At 39.1% G+C, this 19,784-nt stretch overlaps 1 protein-coding gene across 1 annotated transcript in view; it reads left to right on the top strand.

Moving 5' to 3' along the window:
* Window positions 1-19,372, top strand: part of gnai1 (guanine nucleotide binding protein (G protein), alpha inhibiting activity polypeptide 1) — a 34,648-nt gene extending 15,276 nt beyond the window's left edge. Inside the window, exons 2-9 of the mRNA XM_041780788.1 lie at window positions 1,231-1,273; window positions 5,065-5,206; window positions 8,972-9,129; window positions 12,672-12,800; window positions 14,932-15,061; window positions 15,202-15,355; window positions 17,653-17,879; window positions 18,177-19,372. Coding sequence (XP_041636722.1) covers window positions 1,231-1,273; window positions 5,065-5,206; window positions 8,972-9,129; window positions 12,672-12,800; window positions 14,932-15,061; window positions 15,202-15,355; window positions 17,653-17,843 — 947 coding nt within the window. The 3' untranslated portion in view covers window positions 17,844-17,879; window positions 18,177-19,372. The remainder of the gene's footprint in view (window positions 1-1,230; window positions 1,274-5,064; window positions 5,207-8,971; window positions 9,130-12,671; window positions 12,801-14,931; window positions 15,062-15,201; window positions 15,356-17,652; window positions 17,880-18,176) is intronic.
* The last annotated feature ends 412 nt before the right edge of the window (window positions 19,373-19,784 follow it).

The following is a 19,784-nucleotide window of genomic DNA, read 5'->3' as shown; positions in this document are numbered from 1 at the left end:
GATCCTAACACATGCCTCCCAGCTCCCACACCCATCACAGCTCTTTCTGTCAACACTGCGCTGTATTTAAATATGCCGTGCAACCCTTAACCTCCTCCACCCCAGCCTCCTCCTTTATAGCATAAAGCTTGTTGCACCCTCATATTCAGATCTGTGCTGCTATGGATTAATTCCCTTTAACTAATTTTTTTGTACTCATTAAGCATTGTCATAGATGTATCCATCCATATGGGGGTTTCACTTCTATTATTCGAACGTTTTCTACAAGATTTTGCCGTTTTCTGTGGGAATTTGTGTCCATTCATTCTGTTAAGTTTTTATGAGGTCAGGCACTGATGTTAGATGAGAAGTCCTGGCTCGCAATCTCCATTCCATTTCATCCTTGCCTTGCCTTGTGCACTGTGGCAAAGTCATATCAGAATAGAGAAGGGCCTTCCCTAAACTGTTGCCACACAGTTGGAAGCATAGCATTGTCCAATATGTCCTGGTATGCTGAAGCATTAAGATTGTCCTTGACTGGAGATAAGGGGCCTTGGCCAGACTCTGAAAAACAGCCCCATACTATTATTCCACCTCCCCCAAACCTCAATGTTGGACCAGTGTTGTCAGACAGGTAATGTTATCCCAGCATAGAAGGGGGAGGTAGGCAGTCACGTCACCGCAGCTCTGCTCCTCCCACCCCCCAGCCTGGATCCACTGAAGGTGGCAGTGCTTTTTGGCCATGTTGCAGGGTAGGTGAGAAAGAGATGTCTCTGTGTTGGCACGATGGGCAGTGACAGTTAGCATGGAGGGGGGTGGCGGCTCTAGGATGCTGGAGATTACTGTTCAACTCTCTGGAAGTGTGGTTGGACTAATTGGATGAAAGCAGGGTTCCCACTTGACAACCCCGGTGAAGTGTTGGCTTCTTGCTGCCCATCTGTTGGCACGGTTGACTTGTGGAGGCAAATAGTAAGTGTACATATAAAGGCTTAGAGATGCAAAGGCTGCTTTAAAGCAACACTCAATGATCTTATGTTAGACTTTTGGCTTTTCAGTTCCTCTTTGATTAAGGTTGTTAGGCTCATGTTTCATTTCACGGTTCCTTTGTCCCTTGACTACATTAGATCATTGTGTAAAAGCATGTTTTGCCTCTTTTTAACACGTGCAAATGAAATGAAAGAGCATTATTTTTTTAGTCTATTGAAATATCCTCACTCAGTACTAAATCTTTCTTTTCTCTGTCTTCTACAGGTGCTGGAGAGTCAGGAAAAAGTACAATTGTCAAGCAGATGAAGTAAGTTCATTTTGTCTTATCATTCCTCACACTAAGCGATCAAAACAAAGACATTTTTCTTTTTCCAGTGCATCAGTAGTGACTTCTCTCATCAGATATGCATAATAGCACCGAGGGAGAATTCATTTCCCCAAAAACAAACAGTGTCAAACAGCAATCACGCCTTTATCGAGTCTCTCGGAGTAATATTACGCTCTGCGAATCGCAGCACAAACAGGTAGCATGCATAATGGATCATGAAGACAGTGCCGCAGAATACATTAGTATACACTCCACCTATACATCATCCACGTGCTGTGGGTGTCATGCTGCATATGAGATACATTTTTTATAAACATCCTCATCAATCAGCAGACACATGCAAGATGCAGAGATGGCCTCTGCTTTTGGTCTGTTACATGTGAGGGATGTGTAGAGCAGTGTCAGATGGTATATTACTCCCCGTAAATCCACTTAATACTAGTTTAATGCAGAGCCTGTCAGGGAATTATTTGCCATCTTATATATATGGCAGAGAGATTTTTCTGATAGGTTAATAGTTTCTGAATTTGATACATCTCAGATAGCACAATGAAATCTAACTGTGAGTCAATATATCAAGCTAAAAATGGAGATTTAATATGCTGGTTTGGTACAGTGAGTTGAACAGGTGCCCGTTTTCAGAGGCTATAGTCTTCAACATACTAGTGGCGGGATCAGTATCCGGTTTTAGTGCTGTTTGGTTCACCTCACCTAAATCACCGCCACCTAGTATGGCAGTAGTCACTAGTCAAAAAATTATCAAAAAATACTTTGGTGAAAAACTGACAAAATTAGCGTTTTCTCTTGGCTACAAGTAATTTCTATCAAGTTTTTGTGTACGCTCTTGCATTGAACACTAGGAGGCATTATTCAGATATTTATGGACATATTAACATTAGTCTCACACTTGTAGAAAAGAGGCGTGAATGGCAACAGAGGGGGGATTTATTACATAGTAGCTGAGATAGATCTGAGGGGGGTCCCAAATCATAAAGCTAACATAAATGCCGACAGGGAAAGGGAAAACTTTTGGTGTAAGATAGATTTTATTTGTAGAGATGGGCTAACTGGCTTCTTTGTAGCTGAAGGCTAGTGTGTGAACCAGCACCCTAAAGTTGAATGTACCTCTCACAATAGAACAGTAGTTAAATGGTGCTGAAAACAGGCCACTGGGGCACTCTATGGTAATAGGATAGACACCATTCTCCCTGTTGAAAATTATTGTGCTTCTTGACTCAATTTGAAATTAATATTTTGATGCAATTAAAACTTACTTACGGCTGCTTTAAAATGTCAAAAAAGGAAAGAATGGTCATGTCACTATTTTTCAAACAAAGGTGCAAAACCAAAAGACACTTCATTCACAAAACGGGGTGAAACAAAGCTTATATCTGGGCCGAGTTTGCTTATAAAATGTGAATTAAACGACAAATCTTCTTTTGCCCAACTAATTTTTACAGCCCCAGCAACAGAACAGCAGCTTTCTGTGAAATAAAGTGGGCGTATACATTTTTGCGAGGAATATTCCCTCCGTACTTAGTAACCCAGTGACTGGCAGGTCGGGTAAGGTCATATTAGTGTCATGATTTAGTCTCAGGGGCCATCAGCAGGGAACAAGAACAAGACATGACAAGAGCAGCACTGTTGGATCAACACAGGACTGTTAACAAGCTGCTATTAGACTGACATATGGTGCTGAGGGGGGCAGCTATTCCTCTGATTGACAGCACAAAAAATGGCCACATTAAGGCCAAGATGAAAGGGAAGGCTTGCTGTTCCAATAAAACGGCTATAAAAATGCACAACATTTTACTTGGTGGGGGAAAGACAACTTATTTCAGCGATTACTCATTTAAATGATGTTTCCAGCCGATAGGCTAAAGGTTCTCTGGTTCCTGGTCTTTGATCATGAGGGATGGCGGCATTGTCTGGGCTGTTGTGGTGGAAAATTGAATTTTTGGGGTGGAAATTGTTTGTCAAAGAAAAAAAACAGTTTGAAATGGCATCTTAGGCTTACTAAATAACGACAGGCTCTTTCAGCTTTACTTTGACATTTCATAGACCAATGATTACGTTATTTATCAGGAAATAATGAACACACTGAACAATTTATAATTATTCTAAGTGACATTCATGCCCACAGAACTGGCTAGGCCCACGAAAAACTGAGAGAAATGGCCCTCCACATTCATGATTTAGTGATGATGTCAGTGCATGTGTGTTTGATCAGTAGCACTGGTGCTAGCATCCCGACTAAATGTTTTTGATTTTGGAGCTGAAAAGTGTGTCACTATTATTGGCTTTTGATGTTTAAATTGTATATTTGAGCCATTTTTAACCCCCTTTCATCACATCTTCTGCCCATTTTTGCCCCTTTTAAAACAATTTTGGCCACTTTTTAAACTGCTTTTCAACATTTTTCCCATCTTTTTCCTCTTTTTTAACCAATTTTCTTTTTTTCAGCTAATTGTTGCTACTTTCAACCCATTTTTGCCACCTTTTGACCACTTTTTCTAATTTTCAGCCCATTTTTGCCATATTTTAACAAATATTTGCTACTTTTTATCCGCTTTTCACTATTTTTCAACCAACTTTATCAATTTTTTTGCCCATCTTAACCCATTTTTACAGCTGTTATCCATTTCTCATCTCATGTAACTAATTTTTTGCTGATTTTAAGCCTTTTCATTCCCTTTTAACCACCTTTCACCATTTTTACCCTTTTTGCTTATCTTATCTCGTATCAGCCCTTTTCTACAGCTATTATCCCCTTTTGCTTCTTTAAACCTATTTTCTTTGCAACTTTAAACTCTTTTTGAACAGTTTTCACTATTTTTTTTCCACACATACTTGCCATCTCTCAACTCCTTTATGCCACTTTTTAACCCCCCCCCCACCTACCTCAGCCCATTTTTTTATGGCTGTAATCCCTTTTTGCCTCTTTAAACCCCTTTTTGCCAAACTGTTTTTGTCTCCTCTAACCAGTTTTCACAATTTTTCAGCCCATTTCTGCCGTCTCCTTACTCCTTTATGCCACTTTTTAACCGCTTTTCACCATTTTGACCCATTTTTGACTCTTTCTTTGTGGCTATTATCCTGTTTTTGCCTCTTTTAATCATTTTTTGCCTTTCTGTTACTACTTTATAACATTTTTTACAGCCAGTTTTTGCCACTGATGACCCATTTTGTGAATTTTTGTCTTTTTTATTCTTTTTCCCTTATAGTTGTCTCACTTCCTTTCACTTTATTTTCTGGCATCCTGATGTTTGTGCACATCATGGCGCAGCTATGACGTCTGATATACTATTTTCTGCTTTGATAAGAGTAGTTATAATTCAGGTTAAGCTGTAATACTTTATTGCTCTCTCTTTAATGCCTTTAGCTCAGGCTTTTGTCCAGAGTAACTTGCACTCCTGCAGCTGTAGAGCCAACTTTATTCTCCCTCGATGACCTTAATTTTAGCAGCTAGAAATGAGGAGCAGAGAGATCAGGGCCGCTGTGGCTTGGCAATATTTCTGCTAACATTACTACAAGCATGTAAGGTCAGAGTATGAACAGAGATACTGAATAAGAGCTGTGGAGGAAAATAAGTTATTTATAAGTAAGCTGAAAAATGGGAGACATCATTCAGCGAGAGCGAGACTCGCTCATGAAAGAGTTTTCTGTGGGTGAACTCGGTTTGTTTGCTGTTGCTGCATCAGGAAGGGTTTTTGCATTGCTGGAAAATTGCTCCTCTGCTGAGCATATTTGTCCCTCCCTGTTTTCTGCAGGATCATCCATGAGGCGGGATACTCAGAAGAGGAATGTAAGCAGTACAAGGCTGTGGTCTACAGCAACACCATACAGTCCATCATCGCCATCATCAGAGCCATGGGACGCCTCAAGATCGACTTTGGAGACGCTGCGAGAGCTGTGAGTGATGGAGGAGGAGAGGAGCGTGTGGTTTAGAGGCTGTGGTGTAAGAGAACAGACAATTATCATGTTGAATAGTCTGGCACCACATACAGTAAGGATAGCAGTCATAATGTCAGAAGTTTGAACAGCAGACATGTTGATCTCTCCACTTAATTGTCATTTTTAAGCATTTATAAAGTAATTGCTTCAGGAGTTATTCATCAGTTACATTTTTGTAAAGCAGGAGAATGCAATTAATTTTGAAGGACAGCTCATTGCCGAACAAAACTCTGCAAATATGAATAGTATCTCTTTATAAAAAGTATTAAATTGAATGGTTTTGGTTAGAGTGGGTGTAATTATTATGGAGACCATTAACCCTAAGGGGGTGTTGGGGCCATTTAGTGCCTTTTTTCCTTCTTTTATTATTTTGACAGGGTTAATGCTGACCACAAACATTTTAGAGGGTGAGTTTTTTAACAATATAATTTTGAAATAATAATAGCAGAACCTGTAACAGGTCAGTGATCAGCTATTTACACTTTTTGCATACGCTCAGAGTTCATAACCAAAAATGCCCCATTTTTGCCCATTAAAACCACATTTTTTTTATCATTTTTCATCCTTCATCTATAGGGGCACTGTTGTTATTAATTTACCAAAATCTTAAAAAAATAAATACAACCTTAAAATTAAATATGTTGCTCAGTTTTATCAAATTCAAAGCTTTGTTAATCCCCTGTAAGGGCATCCAAATTTTCTGTAGTTTAGCAAAAAATATTCCTTTTTACATTACAAACAAATCTGTTTTTTTTTTTTTTCACTTTAACTGGCACCTAAAGGGTTACATTCCTAGAAATTAATGAGAATTTTATATTTATGATCAGGTCTAATGTTAATTTAAAAAAAAAAAAAAAAAACGTAAAAAAGTGGAACATTTTTATTTATATGTATATTTTTTTATGTATGTCCATGTGTGGCCACCATCTTGAGTGCAATAATGTATGAAAAAAATATATTTAAAAACATAATAATGCATAAAAATCAAAGTTGTTGCTCATTATCAACATAAACAAGTTTGTGATATTTCCTCTTCAAAGAAATTCCATTAGCATATAGTATGGTAAAATCAGGGTTTTTCACTTAAATTAGCATTTACAATTATATTCCCAAAAACACCTATTTGATACTTTGGATCAGGTCAGATCTTGATTGAAAATTGATGCAAAACAAGTTGGAAAACATATATATGTAAATTATCCGTATTGCTATGTATGTATGCAACAATTTGTGGTCACAAACACCCTCAGTGTAACAATTTGTTTTTCACAAACTGAAGGTTAAATTAAAAAACTAGGTCAAAGAAAGCAGACAAACTAACGACTGAACATGTTTAAAAGCTACCTTAACGTCTCTTCAACTTTAGAAAAAAAAAAGTTTAACCTAACATTAAGCAAAATAATTTCAGTTAATACTACTGTTATCACTAATCTGTTTAATCACCAATGATCATTTCTATTTTGTGTTGGCATCAAGCAAACAGACCATGAAAAACATTCCAGTCTATATGAGGAAATGTGTCATTGATAATGGCTAAAACTGTATTCACATTTTCTTAGTTACTGCCAGTGACTTTTTAAAAATGCTTGAAATAGACATCCCTGTTGGAAACACCAGTATCATGTCAGGCTACTAATTTTGGTAATTTTGTGGGATATCACAAGGTTGGCCTCATTTGCTGCAGCCATAGATGAGCGAAGCTTGACAACAAGTCCTTTTTGCTTCTGCAGCTCAGTAAGCAAAACTTAAGATGTCTGTGCGTGATCTGCATGGAAACTTTCTTGTTTTTCTCTGTTCAGTCTCTAATTGCTTATTCAACTTCTAATTCTTAAAAATAGCTGTTTCCAACACATTCAGCACACAACTTCATCTTTGACTTCAGTTTATAAATACTTAAAAATCAATATTTTGGCAGCTGGCTGATTTCTTTGTCTTGGAAGTAAAAATTCAAATTTCAGACTAAACAACATGTAGACAATTTTTGAGAAAATGCCCAAAAAACAATTCAGATTGAACACTATGTATTCAAATTATCAGCAGGTCAACATGTCTGGTATGTGTGTTTAATTTGGCTTAGATAAGCAGTGCTAGCACTACCAGCGGATACTTCTTGCAGGTAAATGTTCACATGCATGTGCTACATGTGGTTATGCACAGCTTTCATGGATATGCTACATGTAACAAAGCTACATGAGTGCAATAAGCTAAGTAGGTAAGAGAACTACATAGCTAAATCTAAAGCTAACAAGCTACACAAGTGCAGTAGGCTAAGTAGGTAACATAGCTACATGGCTAAAGCTAACAAAGCTACATGAGTGCAATAAGCTAAGTAGGTAAAACATCTAAAGTAGCTAAATCTAAAGCTAACAAAGCTACATGAGCGCAATAAGCTTAGTAAGTAACAATTCTAAAGTAGTTTCATCTAAAGCTAACAAAGCTACATGAGTGCAATAAGCTAAGTAGGTAACGCAGCTTAATCTAAAGCTACAGAAGCTACATTAGCTATGTAAAACAACTTAAAGTGGCTTCATAACTCAGGTAGCTAAAGCCAAAGCAAACAAAGCTATGTTAGATAATGTTATGTTTGCTGAAGCTACACCTGTTTAAGAAGTAATTATGTGAATGGTGGCCAGTTCTAGCTTTGTTAGCTGCAGCTAAAGCTATTGAAGCTTCATTGGCGAATGTCCTACATCTCACTAGGAGTAGCATTAACTGTGTAGCTAGTGAAGCTATGTTAGCTTCAGCTAAGGTAACAAAGCTAAAGCGAGCCACCATTTGCATAAATACATCTAAAATGGGTTTGTACATAGTTAATTTTTACAGATGAGACATTAGAGCTTGATTCTGTTTTATTCATGAAATTTTGCCCAGTCTTTAATGTTTGCACTGTGGTTATTTCTTGGAAGTGGTAGACTTTGTTTTTGAATAAAGTTAAAATTAAAAAAAAAAAAAAAAAGAAAACATCTAAAACATTGTTCCTGCAAATTATGTCCCTTCTGTTCTGACAGATGCAGCGTGTCAGAAGTGTCTGAGATCTGTGGTCTGCAGTCAGACCCCTCTCAAATGCACACAACTTTTGTTTCAGTCCTTCTGTTTTTAGCTCTTTGGAGGGCTGATTTGCCTTGCCTGTTAACATCTGTTTGCCAACACATTACACGAAAACATCTGCATGCACCTCAGACTGTTGCAGGTATACTATTGTCTTAAGATAGGAAACCCCAGCAGTCACCTTCAAAGACAAAAGCAATGCAGTTAGACTGTGTATGTGATGCACACTTGCTCATTTTTTATTCCTAGTTTCCCTCAGGTGGGTTGGTTAGTCACACCCAAAGGACCGGGGGTATTTAAGCTGCCTGGCTCTGTTTGTAATAAACACTTAGAAAAAATCATTAGTGTCCTCTACAGCTCCTTAGGCATCATTTAAGGTATTAGTGGCCACTTTTGAGAAACAATGGTAAGAGGCAGTTTAAAGAAGTTCAAATGAAATTATATAATATCTGTTTGCTCCTCAATGGTAAAAATGCCTCTAATTGTATTTAGATTTATAAATTAGGGAATGAAATAGAGGAACAATGAATTGCAGTTGATCAGAGGTATTTCTAAAACATCCTAACCCAGTGACCAGCATCCCAGCATGCAAGCGGATTGATGTTAATTATAATGCTGCTCTAATGACTTTGAGGGTCCATTTATCTCATCGTCATCCACAATCTTATCTCCTAGGACGATGCACGGCAGCTGTTCGTGCTTGCGGGCTCTGCAGAGGAAGGCTTCATGACAGGAGAGCTCGCCGGCGTCATCAAGCGGCTGTGGAAGGACGGAGGCGTTCAAGCCTGCTTCAGCCGTTCGCGAGAGTATCAGCTCAACGACTCGGCAGCATAGTGAGTCACACACCGAAAACACACAGACACAAACAAGCGAGGTAACAGTCCACCCCTCAAAAAAAAGAAGAAAAAAAAAAAAGGTCAGACAGCAGAGAGCTACAGGAGCGGGCATGTGTCTGGACTTTCACTCTGTCAATATTTGCCCTCCTCTTCAGAACCTGAAGAGCAGTTACTGCTGAGACTATTTAATCTCTGCCCTCAGCACAGGAACATTCGCCACATGCTTAAAAATGAGGACAAGCTAAACTGAGCCATGCCTGAATCTTTTATGTATTGTGCTTTAGCCGTCGGCGTTGAAGCGAATGATATCATCACAAGGCAGCTCCTGTTATTCCTGTTGTTTTGACGATTTTTCTGCAGCAGAACAAACAGCACTGCATGTATGAGCAGCTGAGAGAGCCATTTTCTAATTGGTTCTTCTAATCCTGCTGTCCAGGGGCTTTTCTAAATAGCGAACCCCATTGCTAAACCTCATGTGTTATTCTTGCTACGTTTAATACCTTGTAAGACAAACAAAGGCTTGTTTTTGTGTGAACAGGAGATTATTGGGTTTATTCAGTGGCTTTTAGAGGTCAGCAATCTCATGCACTTGTAATTTATCAACAGTAACCTTGAGGTGTTAGCTTATTACAGCAAGGCTGTAAAAAAACGTGTGATATCCTGTGAGTTCAGCATACAGTCTGTGCCCTTAGAGTGAAAAGAAAGCAGCAGCACTGCGAAGACCAGGCACCGGTGAAGCAAATGAGGCAGGAAATGAAAGAGTTATATAAAAGCTTTGCATAGAAATCATTTTAAGAGGGATGAATATGATGCTTCTCAAAACAATCTATTGCTATACTTGGATTTTGACCTAATTTAGGATGAGACTTGTTAGAAGAGAACAATCATTGATGGATTATTTTTACAGCTGCTCTGCTTAGGGAGGAAAATCAATGCCTGTACCTCTGGTATGCTTAACAGAACGCACACAAATTGAAATTTCATTCTTGACCTTGAAAAATGTACATGAAAACATCTTACCAAAGCCTAGGCATGGTTGGCCTAGTTCTTCTCAGATTGTAGATGTCAACAGGTTGAGTAGGTTGATGTTCAAAATTACGTAATAGGAAGAAATAATCTTGATTTTATGATTTTTTTTATGATTTGAATTCCTTTAAACAAAGTTAACCAGGTTGGACAAAATATTGATAGCACTATCTGTCACCATGCTGACTCACATGACTATGAAATCTCTACTGCCATTTATCAATATTTCTAAGTTCTCTAAACAGATTTCCCTGTGCCACTACTTCATGACTCCTCATGCAGGGCTTTCCGCAGACACAAGTAGAAGTCATCCTAAGAAAATAGCCAGCTCTCATTTCAGCCCCTCAGACCCTGTTTACACACTAACATTTTCAGGTGAAAACACAAAACTTTTGTAGCGTTTTGGCTGTCCGTTTACACGAGAACGGCGTTGGTTGGTTGCCTGAAAATGGAACGATTTGGAAACGGGCTCCAGAGTGGATGTTTTCAAAACACCCCCATCTCCGTGTGAACAGAGAAAACGACACTTTCTGAAAACGAACGTGCGCGCTACAGCTGCAGTCAGCCGCAAGTGTCGCAGCACTCTGAACCAAGCCGTGGCCGCTCAACCCGAGCCATCTGATGTAGTTTACTGTGATTCAGCTTGTCAAGTCACAGACAGTTTGGAGGACTATCAGTGCCAGTTCCTTTAGAAAAAGTCATGCTATTAATTTTGGAAATGATTACTTTTCATGATAATCACCGTCATCATCATCGTAGCGCGGCAGAGAAATTTCCCGGCTCATTTTAACACAAAAAAATGGTTTGCAAGATGAGTCTTGTTATAACGAAGATATCCGCTGAGAATAATTCATTTTCCACGGACAAATTCAGCTCCTACAGCCTTTAATCATTTTCTCATGGATTTTCTTATAAAGAGTGCTGCTTAGGAGCCTTTTTTTCAGGATGATATTTCTATTTTCCTGTATATCTGCTTCTCGGAAACATCTTTTTTCTTTAAGTTTTAATAACTAACTTCAGCCCGTAGACTCCCCTGTCTCCTCCACCTGCTGCACATCAATGCGCAACTGATGGAGGAGACAGGATTCAGTTTCTGCGTTAAGGTTAAAAAAGATAGTTAATCACTTCCAAGAAGCAGATAAAATTGAAAAAGGGGAAGTAGAAATAGTTCTGAAAAGGCTATCATTCTTTTGCTGCGCTAAAAGCAGGAAGCGCTGCACTTTCTCAGAAAATCCATGAGAAATCAAAGGTTATAGGGGAAAAATATTGTCCCTCGAAAATCAAACAGTCTTAGCAGACATCTTCGTTATAATAAGACTGGTCTTGCAATGCATTTCTGTGTTTATATGTGCCGTAAAATTTCGCTGCCGTGCTGCGATGGTGTGTGATAAAAATGTCACATATCAAAAACATATAAAAAACATGAATGTGCAGTACTGTCCTTGTTGTAGAGACAGTTTTATTGTGCAGTAAATCCCTTTACTACAGCGTTTTTGTGTTTAATGCATTCTGGTGTAGACGGAGATTGTTTTCAAAACGTTGCTGTGTAAATGTGGAACTTTTTGGAAATGAAAACGGAAAAACGAAGCGAAACGTTGCCATGTAAACAAGGCCTCAGACTGTTAATAGCCAAATTTCATGAAGAGACAGATTTAACAGATGGATATTTGAGTAATGTTTCTTATGTATTCATTTGGTTTTAGTCTATGCTATACTACCACATTTAAATAAGTTGCAAAGCTGTAGTTCCTACAGGTGACTCTGAACTTACTTTTAAAAACTCATGATGTTTAGATGGTTTGAGAAGCACCAAGTGAATGTTTTACTCCCAACTGCTGAGCAAAACTTTTGGAATTTTTCATGCTCCCCCAATGAGAAAGACAACAACAACGTTAAAATTCTACAAGAAGAACCTTATCCTATCTATTTTTTATCTACATCTATATATTCTCTTTCATAACCATGAAAAGACAAGAGTCTGTCCCTGCAGGTGCTCTCCGTAAAAGTGTGGGACAGCACCCTGGACAGATGGCTACTCTGTTTCTGCGCTAACAGTGAACGTCAAACGCTCACACCTGCATGTATCGAGTGTCAAAGCCAACTGCGTGGTGGAGGAAAACAAAGGGAACTAATAAGAAAACAATGCACGCTGCTTACTGAATGTACCAGCTGGCTCAGGTTCAAATCCAGGACCATCGTGTTTTTATTCACAACAGAAATTTCATACACCTTGTCTTGTTGTTTAAGGGAGACTTAATCTTTTAATTTGTCTGTGGGTGAAGCTGAATTTGAAAGGAGCTTAAAATGTCCAGAGAAAGTTACAAATCTTCAAGTGTTGCTCTAATTTCCTTGTATTTGATCATCTTTTTAAAAGTAAGATAAAATATATTTGATTAAGGCTTCTACCCCTTGACCCTAATCTTTTTGACACATTTGTTCCCCTTCTGCTCTCTTTTCTTCTCCTCACCCCTTTGTCTCCCCCTCTTTGTGTCCCCTCCACCTCCTCCTTTCAGCTACTTGAACGATTTGGACAGGATATCCCAGGCCACCTACATCCCGACCCAGCAGGATGTCCTGAGGACCCGAGTCAAAACCACAGGCATTGTGGAGACGCACTTCACATTCAAGGACCTGCACTTCAAGTGAGAATTTCCTCACTGTAACAGCTGGCACAGAATCAAAGAGTAGCACGACGGCTTAATTAGCTTTCCTTCCTGTTAACTGACTCATTCACTCCCATTCAAAACCCTTTTGTACATATACAGCTGTAAGTTGTGACACAGTCTGTGAGGGTGTCGTGTGCATCAGTGGTGACTCAGGGATGACTTTCTGTTAAAAACAACATACAGGAAGTGGGGGAAGCTGGCTCGGTGACATCATAGTAGCAGAAGTTTGATACTAGTGTCATTTAAATTCATTCTGCTGACCACAAAAGAAGAGCAAACATGCTGAACTCTCCAAACATAAACCTCAGAATGGTTAACTTCATCTTTTATATGCAAAGCAGCTTATGCAATCATGATGACACACCATTATTATCACTGTTGTATATTACAACACATGAGGCCATTTTTATGTAAAGTAGGAATCCCAAAGCTAACCAGCTCTATTTAAAGCTTTGTATTTCTTCTTCAGAGCTCCAACAGTTTAATGACTAACTGCATTTGTTGCTGTGAAGACAAACAGAATGAAAGGAGGTTGACCTGCTGAGCCAGTGTCTGTCTCTCACATTTTGCCCAAAATAAACTTATTTATATCTCTTGTTTTGGCGGTAATCATGTCCTACTTTCTGTAAAAATGTCAGGAAAAACACTAACTCTTACTTACATCATTTCAGTTAATAAATGAAGCTATTAAAGGAGCAAATGAAAGCTTTTTTGTTCCAAAGCATGAAATAATGATGAGAAATTTATCATACCCCACCTATGCAACTCTAGTTAACATTAAATCTGAATGGCCATGTGTGAAATATTAAACAGGAAAAAATGCTAATAATTTTAAAGCTCCTTTGGGGAGTTTTTGGCTTCTTATAAAACAGATTGAAATTAATATTAATGGATTCTTATTAGCTACAAAAGCAAAAAAAGCCCACCAGCTATAGAATTGGTAATCTTTTTATATAGTTATTTTTAGTGCCTGACACCTCTGCCGCAGGGTAGGTTGCAAACTGAGTCACATCACATTGCAGAAACTGTATTTCACCTTTGAAATGCAGAAATTCTCAATCACTTGGAGAGGAAGGCCCTGCTCAACGGTTCTCCCTGGGTCAGTCAAGCAGCATGTTTGACTTTCCAGGGAGCACATAGTTAACAAAAAAAAAACATATAGATGGATACATTAATGACAATGCATACTGAATACTAAAAAATAATTCAAAAGTAATTAATCCATAGTAGCATGAATCTGAATATGAGGGTGCAACAAGCTTTATGCTATAAAGGAGGAAGCTGGGGTGGAGTGAAATAAGTCGTGTTTAGATACACTGCTGTGTGGGGGAGAAAGAGCTGTGATTGGCTGTGGGAGCTGGGAGGCGATAATTGGGGTCAGCTGACTTGCATGTCCTGCATGTGCTAATGCTGAGCTTCATTTCCTGACAGGAGCTTTAAGCAACAAGCCCCCAAATTTGTTGCCTAAGACAAATTTAATGGCTTATTACACAGGCCCTGTTGGTAGCATTTAGAGGATATTTAAGAGCCCTAGCTCCAGTAATGATAACCAATTGAGACGAATAAATTCAGTCAAGTATAAATGAGAGATTTTGGGCGTGGCTTGGACAAGTCAGTCTGTAGGAGTTTGAGTTCTACGGCTCTTTCATTACTGGTAGTTCAACAGCGATAGCATTGGTTTTTCTTACCCTGGCATAAAGGAATTGGTTTATATGTCAAACTTTAATGTTCCAGCCATAAATGGACTGTAGTATGAGTAAAATTTTATAGCCTCCAATATTTACGGAGCAAATAAAGCTGAAAGTGTACTCTTGTATTGGATTGTTTTCTGCTATTATTACAGTCACTGTGTGCAGAGATCACTGTGTAGGCTTTTGCTGGACTCCTGAGGATTCTCTGCACTGTCAACAAATTATTTTCAAGTAATAAACAAAGACTTTCTGTTGCCATTCCCCCTTTATCACTTAGTATCATCACTAACCCCTGCAGCATATTTGGAGCAGCCACAGCTTTTTCCAGACCAACGTTTCAGTTTCATAACGCTTAAACACTGTTTGTATTGTGCATGAACTGCATGTAATCGTGTTTACTGTTTTCCTCGCCCCAGGATGTTTGATGTCGGCGGTCAGCGGTCTGAGAGGAAGAAGTGGATCCATTGCTTCGAGGGTGTGACCGCCATCATCTTCTGCGTGGCGCTTAGCGACTATGACCTGGTGCTGGCTGAGGACGAGGAGATGGTGAGTAATATGAGGCACTCTGTGTTCCTACACAGCGGGAACTTGACTTCAATAGCGATGAGTCAGAGAAGAAGTAGGAATGAAAGGATGGCTTCTGTTCCAGAGCACAGTAATTAGCATGCCTTTATTTTCCCCTTCAGAACCGAATGCACGAGAGTATGAAGCTGTTCGACAGCATCTGCAACAACAAGTGGTTCACGGACACCTCCATCATCCTCTTCCTCAACAAGAAGGACCTTTTTGAGGAGAAGATCAAAAAGAGTCCTCTTACCATCTGCTACCCAGAGTATGCTGGTAAGACTGGCAGCATTTCACAGAAAAAAACTTCTTAATTTTAGAAATATTTACTTAAATGAAGCCATGAGATCCTGTTGATGCCGAATGTTTACAGACGCTACCTTTGAGGTTAAACCTACGCATTTTTCTTTTTACACCTCAAGATTAAAGCCCATGTGAGACATTTAAGCAGGTTTTGAAACAGAATGAAATAAACATTGATGTCTCTCTCTGAGCTAAAAGAGCAAACCAGGACATAAACAAAGATGAATTACTATTAAACATTTATATTTTTTGAAACTGAAATGTGAGGCAAGTGTTAGGAAGCAGAATGTAAAAAAAAAACACTTTTTTCTATTTTCCATACCAAATATTGAGACTTAAGTTAGCAAAGGCATGATTATCGGATGCTTTTAAAGATTATCTAGTGAGATTTCCTGCAGTAAGAGGTTTGTTAGGATGGATTTTTCCCTTCCAAATCTGCTCAAAAAACAATCAGAGATGCTCCAATTTGAAACACATGATGGGGGGAACACTGAGGACAACCAAGCATGCACTACATGGAAAAAAAAACGATGACCAATCAGGAAGCAAGCTGACTAAAGAAGGAAGCACAACAAACACAGCCATGGTGACAATAGTAAATATGAAGCATAAAGTTAGATGGACATCAGAAATAGAGGACCAACTTGTTGGTTTGAGACAACACGAGTGTTGTCAAGGAGATGGGTCTGAAAATGCTACTGCAGCGGATGTGCTAGGTAGCTAACAGCTAGCCATGTTTAGCTTGTTTACTCTAAACTCACATTTGACTGTGTGAGATTTTGACAGTAAACTCTGTGGTTGAATTAATCTGTTAGTGTGTTGTGTTGAATTAAGGAAATAATATGTATAATAATGAGTGACTTCTATCTGTTGGCTTCTTTATGTACAACCCCAATTCTAAAAAAGTTGGGGCGCTTATTTGCAACTCTCATAAACCCATATTTTATTCACTATAGAACATAAACTACATATCAGATGTTGAAACTGAGACATACTACCATTTAATGAAAAATATAAGCTTATTTTGAATTTGATGGCAGTCAAACATCACAAAAAAGTTGGGACGAGGCCGGAAAAGACTGGAAAAGCAAGTAGCACTAATGGAAAAACAGCTAAAAGAGCATTTTGCAACTAATTTGGTGGATTGTTAACAGGTCACTGGCGTGACGGGGTATAAAAGGAGTATTTTAAAGAGGCAGAGTCTCTTAGAAGTAAAAAATCTGTGAGAAAATGTGTCTAAAAATTGTGAAACAGTTTTAGAAAAAATGTCCTTCAAAGTAAAATTGCTTTGATTATATCACCATCTACAGCACATGACATAATCAAAAGATTCAGAGAATCTGGAGAAATTTCTGTGGACAAGACGGAAGGACTATTGGATATATGTGACCTTTTTGCCTTGAGGCAGCGCTGCATTTATAAACAGGGATGATTCTGGAAATTACTGTCAGCACAGTTTACCAAGCTGTATCATGCAAAGAAGAAGCCATATGTGAACACGATTCAGAAACATCACTGTCTTCTTTGGGCCACAGCTCATTTAAAATGGACAGAGGCAAAATGGAAAACTGTTCTGTGGTCAGATGAATCAAAAGTTAAAATTTTTTTTTTTAAACCATGGATACCATGTCCTGTGGACTAAAGAGGAGAGGGGCCAACCTGCTCGTTATTGGCGCACAGTTCAAAAGCCTGCATCTCTAAAGGTATGGGGTTACATTAGTGCCTATGGTGTGGGCAGCTTATACATCTGGAAAGGCACTATCAATGGCTTTTAAGAGAAAGATGTACTCGCATACAGACAATGGCTCTTTCAGGAATGGCCTGGACTATTTCAGCAAGACATATCTAAACCACATACCACAACCATCACAGCAGCGTGGCTTTGGAGTAGAAGAGTCCAGGTGCTGAACTGATCTTCCTGCAGTCCAGATCTTTGACTAACAGGAAACACTTGTCGCATCATGCTGCCATCAAATTCAGATGAACTAATATTTTCATGAAATAGTAAAATGTCTCAGTTTAAACATCTGATATGTAGTTTATGTTCTATTTTGAATTAATTGTGGGGTTTGTTGTGGGGTTGCAGTTTTATAATATCAAATGCTAACACACTTGCTAACCCCACTATTGTGCACAAATTAGCTCAGTAAGCAGGATGAAAGTGAAGTCATGTCTCTAAGTCCTCAAACACGTGTATACAGTCTCCCTACCATTTTTTTTAAAGCTTTGTCTTCCTGTCTCTTTCTCTTCCTGCTCCCCGTCTTTTCCAGGCTCCAACACGTACGAGGAAGCAGCTGCCTACATCCAGTGTCAGTTTGAGGACCTGAACAAGAGGAAGGACACCAAGGAGATCTACACCCACTTCACCTGCGCCACAGACACCAAGAATGTGCAGTTCGTGTTTGACGCCGTCACTGACGTCATTATCAAGAACAACCTGAAAGACTGTGGACTCTTCTGAGGAAGACAAGGAAAGAAGAGAGAACTTTATTTCTTGGTGAGTCGACGTTTGGCCCTAATCTTTCAAACAATTCATCGCTGTTTAACAAATTGTGGTTTTAAGCTTTCAAGTCAGGGAGGAGTAAAGCTGGAGTTTATCATACACACAATAAATCAAAATGCTAATTTAATCAGTGAACTGCAAAAAGTGCCTCTTTCATAATGCTTGAATACATTTTCTGCTTCATTTTAGATGTTTTTGAAGTGATAACAGCAAGGTCAAGCTTTCCAAATGTAAACGATTAACACCCATCCCTCCTCCTCCTCCCCCACTTTCTTTGTCTTCTCTCCTCAGGCAGTGGGGCCACTTTATTGAGCATCTTCGGCGGGAAAGATGAGAAGAGTCGGGAGGATCAGTCACGGACCAGTGCTGTACTATACGCCACTTTTAACAGCTTTATTTATGTTTTTCGTCTTGGAACATTTTGACCTAGCGTTATGACATTTGTGTAGGATGTTTGTATCATTGTAAAAGCGTCAAATTTTCCACACACTTTCTGTTCAGATGTTACTTTCTCTTTTGTTTTAATTTTTTTTTTAAGAGATCACGTTTTTGCTGTTCCTTCTGCCGCTGTCTCTGGAAAAGGAATCTTTCGCTGTTGGTGGAAATCACGTCTTTTCTTCCTTCCCTACAACCAAAAAAAAAGGGAAGAAAAGGGGGTCCAACTTTGAGTCCAGTTTGTTGGTACTTGTGCCTTCGCATGCCATTTTACTGCGGTCGTAGTCCCAATGCTTGTTCTGTTGCCTGCTGAATTGTTCTAAACATTAAGAGGTAAACTGTTTTCATATGTTAAGTGTCCCTGCTATCTTCTATGTGCACACAACTGAGCTATCAGGAGGAGGTGGAAGGATTCACTCTGGTCTAAAAGGTACATGGGTCTTCATGGTGACCAACATGTAGCCTCCACAGTCCCCTACCCCCACCCCACCCTCCAGCCATGACAATGAGAGGCCTATTGGCTAATCACACAGTACAATACTGAGATGTATATTGTTACAATTACCCCAAAGATAAGGGGTTCTGGTTTTTAAACAGTGTACAAAATATCCATTCTTCCCTAACATATGGAAAATGGTGAGCTGAGGCGCTGAGCTTGTAACACGCTTAAGTGTTAAAGTACAAAGACCAGAGTAAGGCACATTTTAATGTATATTTTAATGTATTCAGAGGTGAGTTTTTGGTGTTAAGGAGAGAAACATTGACCCACAGAAAAAGACGGTTGAGGCAAGAATTGTTTAAAGGTTCAGACGCATTCTTGGATCCTAGTAAGTGATGGTTTGAAGCTTTTTATTCAGGCGATGGTCAAGGGAGCCTGGTCTGTGATGCTGAGATCAGTACTGCTTTGCCAAGAGGGGTGATGAATTCGGTCCCGGATCTGTTCATGTAACGAAACTGCCACAACTGTCAATGTATGTGTATGTTCTCCACAGATGGAGAATCTTTGTAGACTCATCTCCCTTATTTTGCTAATAAAAACCATTTACAAACCACTTGGAGTTGCTGTATCATTGAAGTATATTCATGCTAGTGGAAGCTAAGCTAGCAGAAAAAGTAAGGATATTTGTGTTTGGTAGATTATTCTTCAACGATTCTTGGCGATAAATCTTATATGTTTGGATAGCCTGTTTTAAATGCCAAATCTACTCTGCCAATGCCAAACAGCTTATTTTGGTGTTGCTATTGACTGATCTAGACAGATCAGGGCCTGTGGGATAGAACAACTTCCTCCTGTTGTTCTGCAAAACCAAGGCATTATTTGGAGTGAGCTCGAGTACGATCTCCAAACTGAAGGCCAAGTTCCATATACTGGGATGTTAGAGGTAGGCCGCAAAGTGGGCGTCCCAAGAAGATGACACCCCAAGAAGACCATTTCTTCACCCTGTCAGAAGATTTGCAGTCAAG

The sequence above is a fragment of the Cheilinus undulatus genome, linkage group 23 (genome assembly GCF_018320785.1).
Source record: "Cheilinus undulatus linkage group 23, ASM1832078v1, whole genome shotgun sequence".
Lineage (NCBI taxonomy): Eukaryota > Metazoa > Chordata > Actinopteri > Labriformes > Labridae > Cheilinus > Cheilinus undulatus.
The sequence above is the reverse complement of the archived record's forward strand: the minus strand, read 5'-3'. Positions and strand labels throughout refer to the sequence as shown.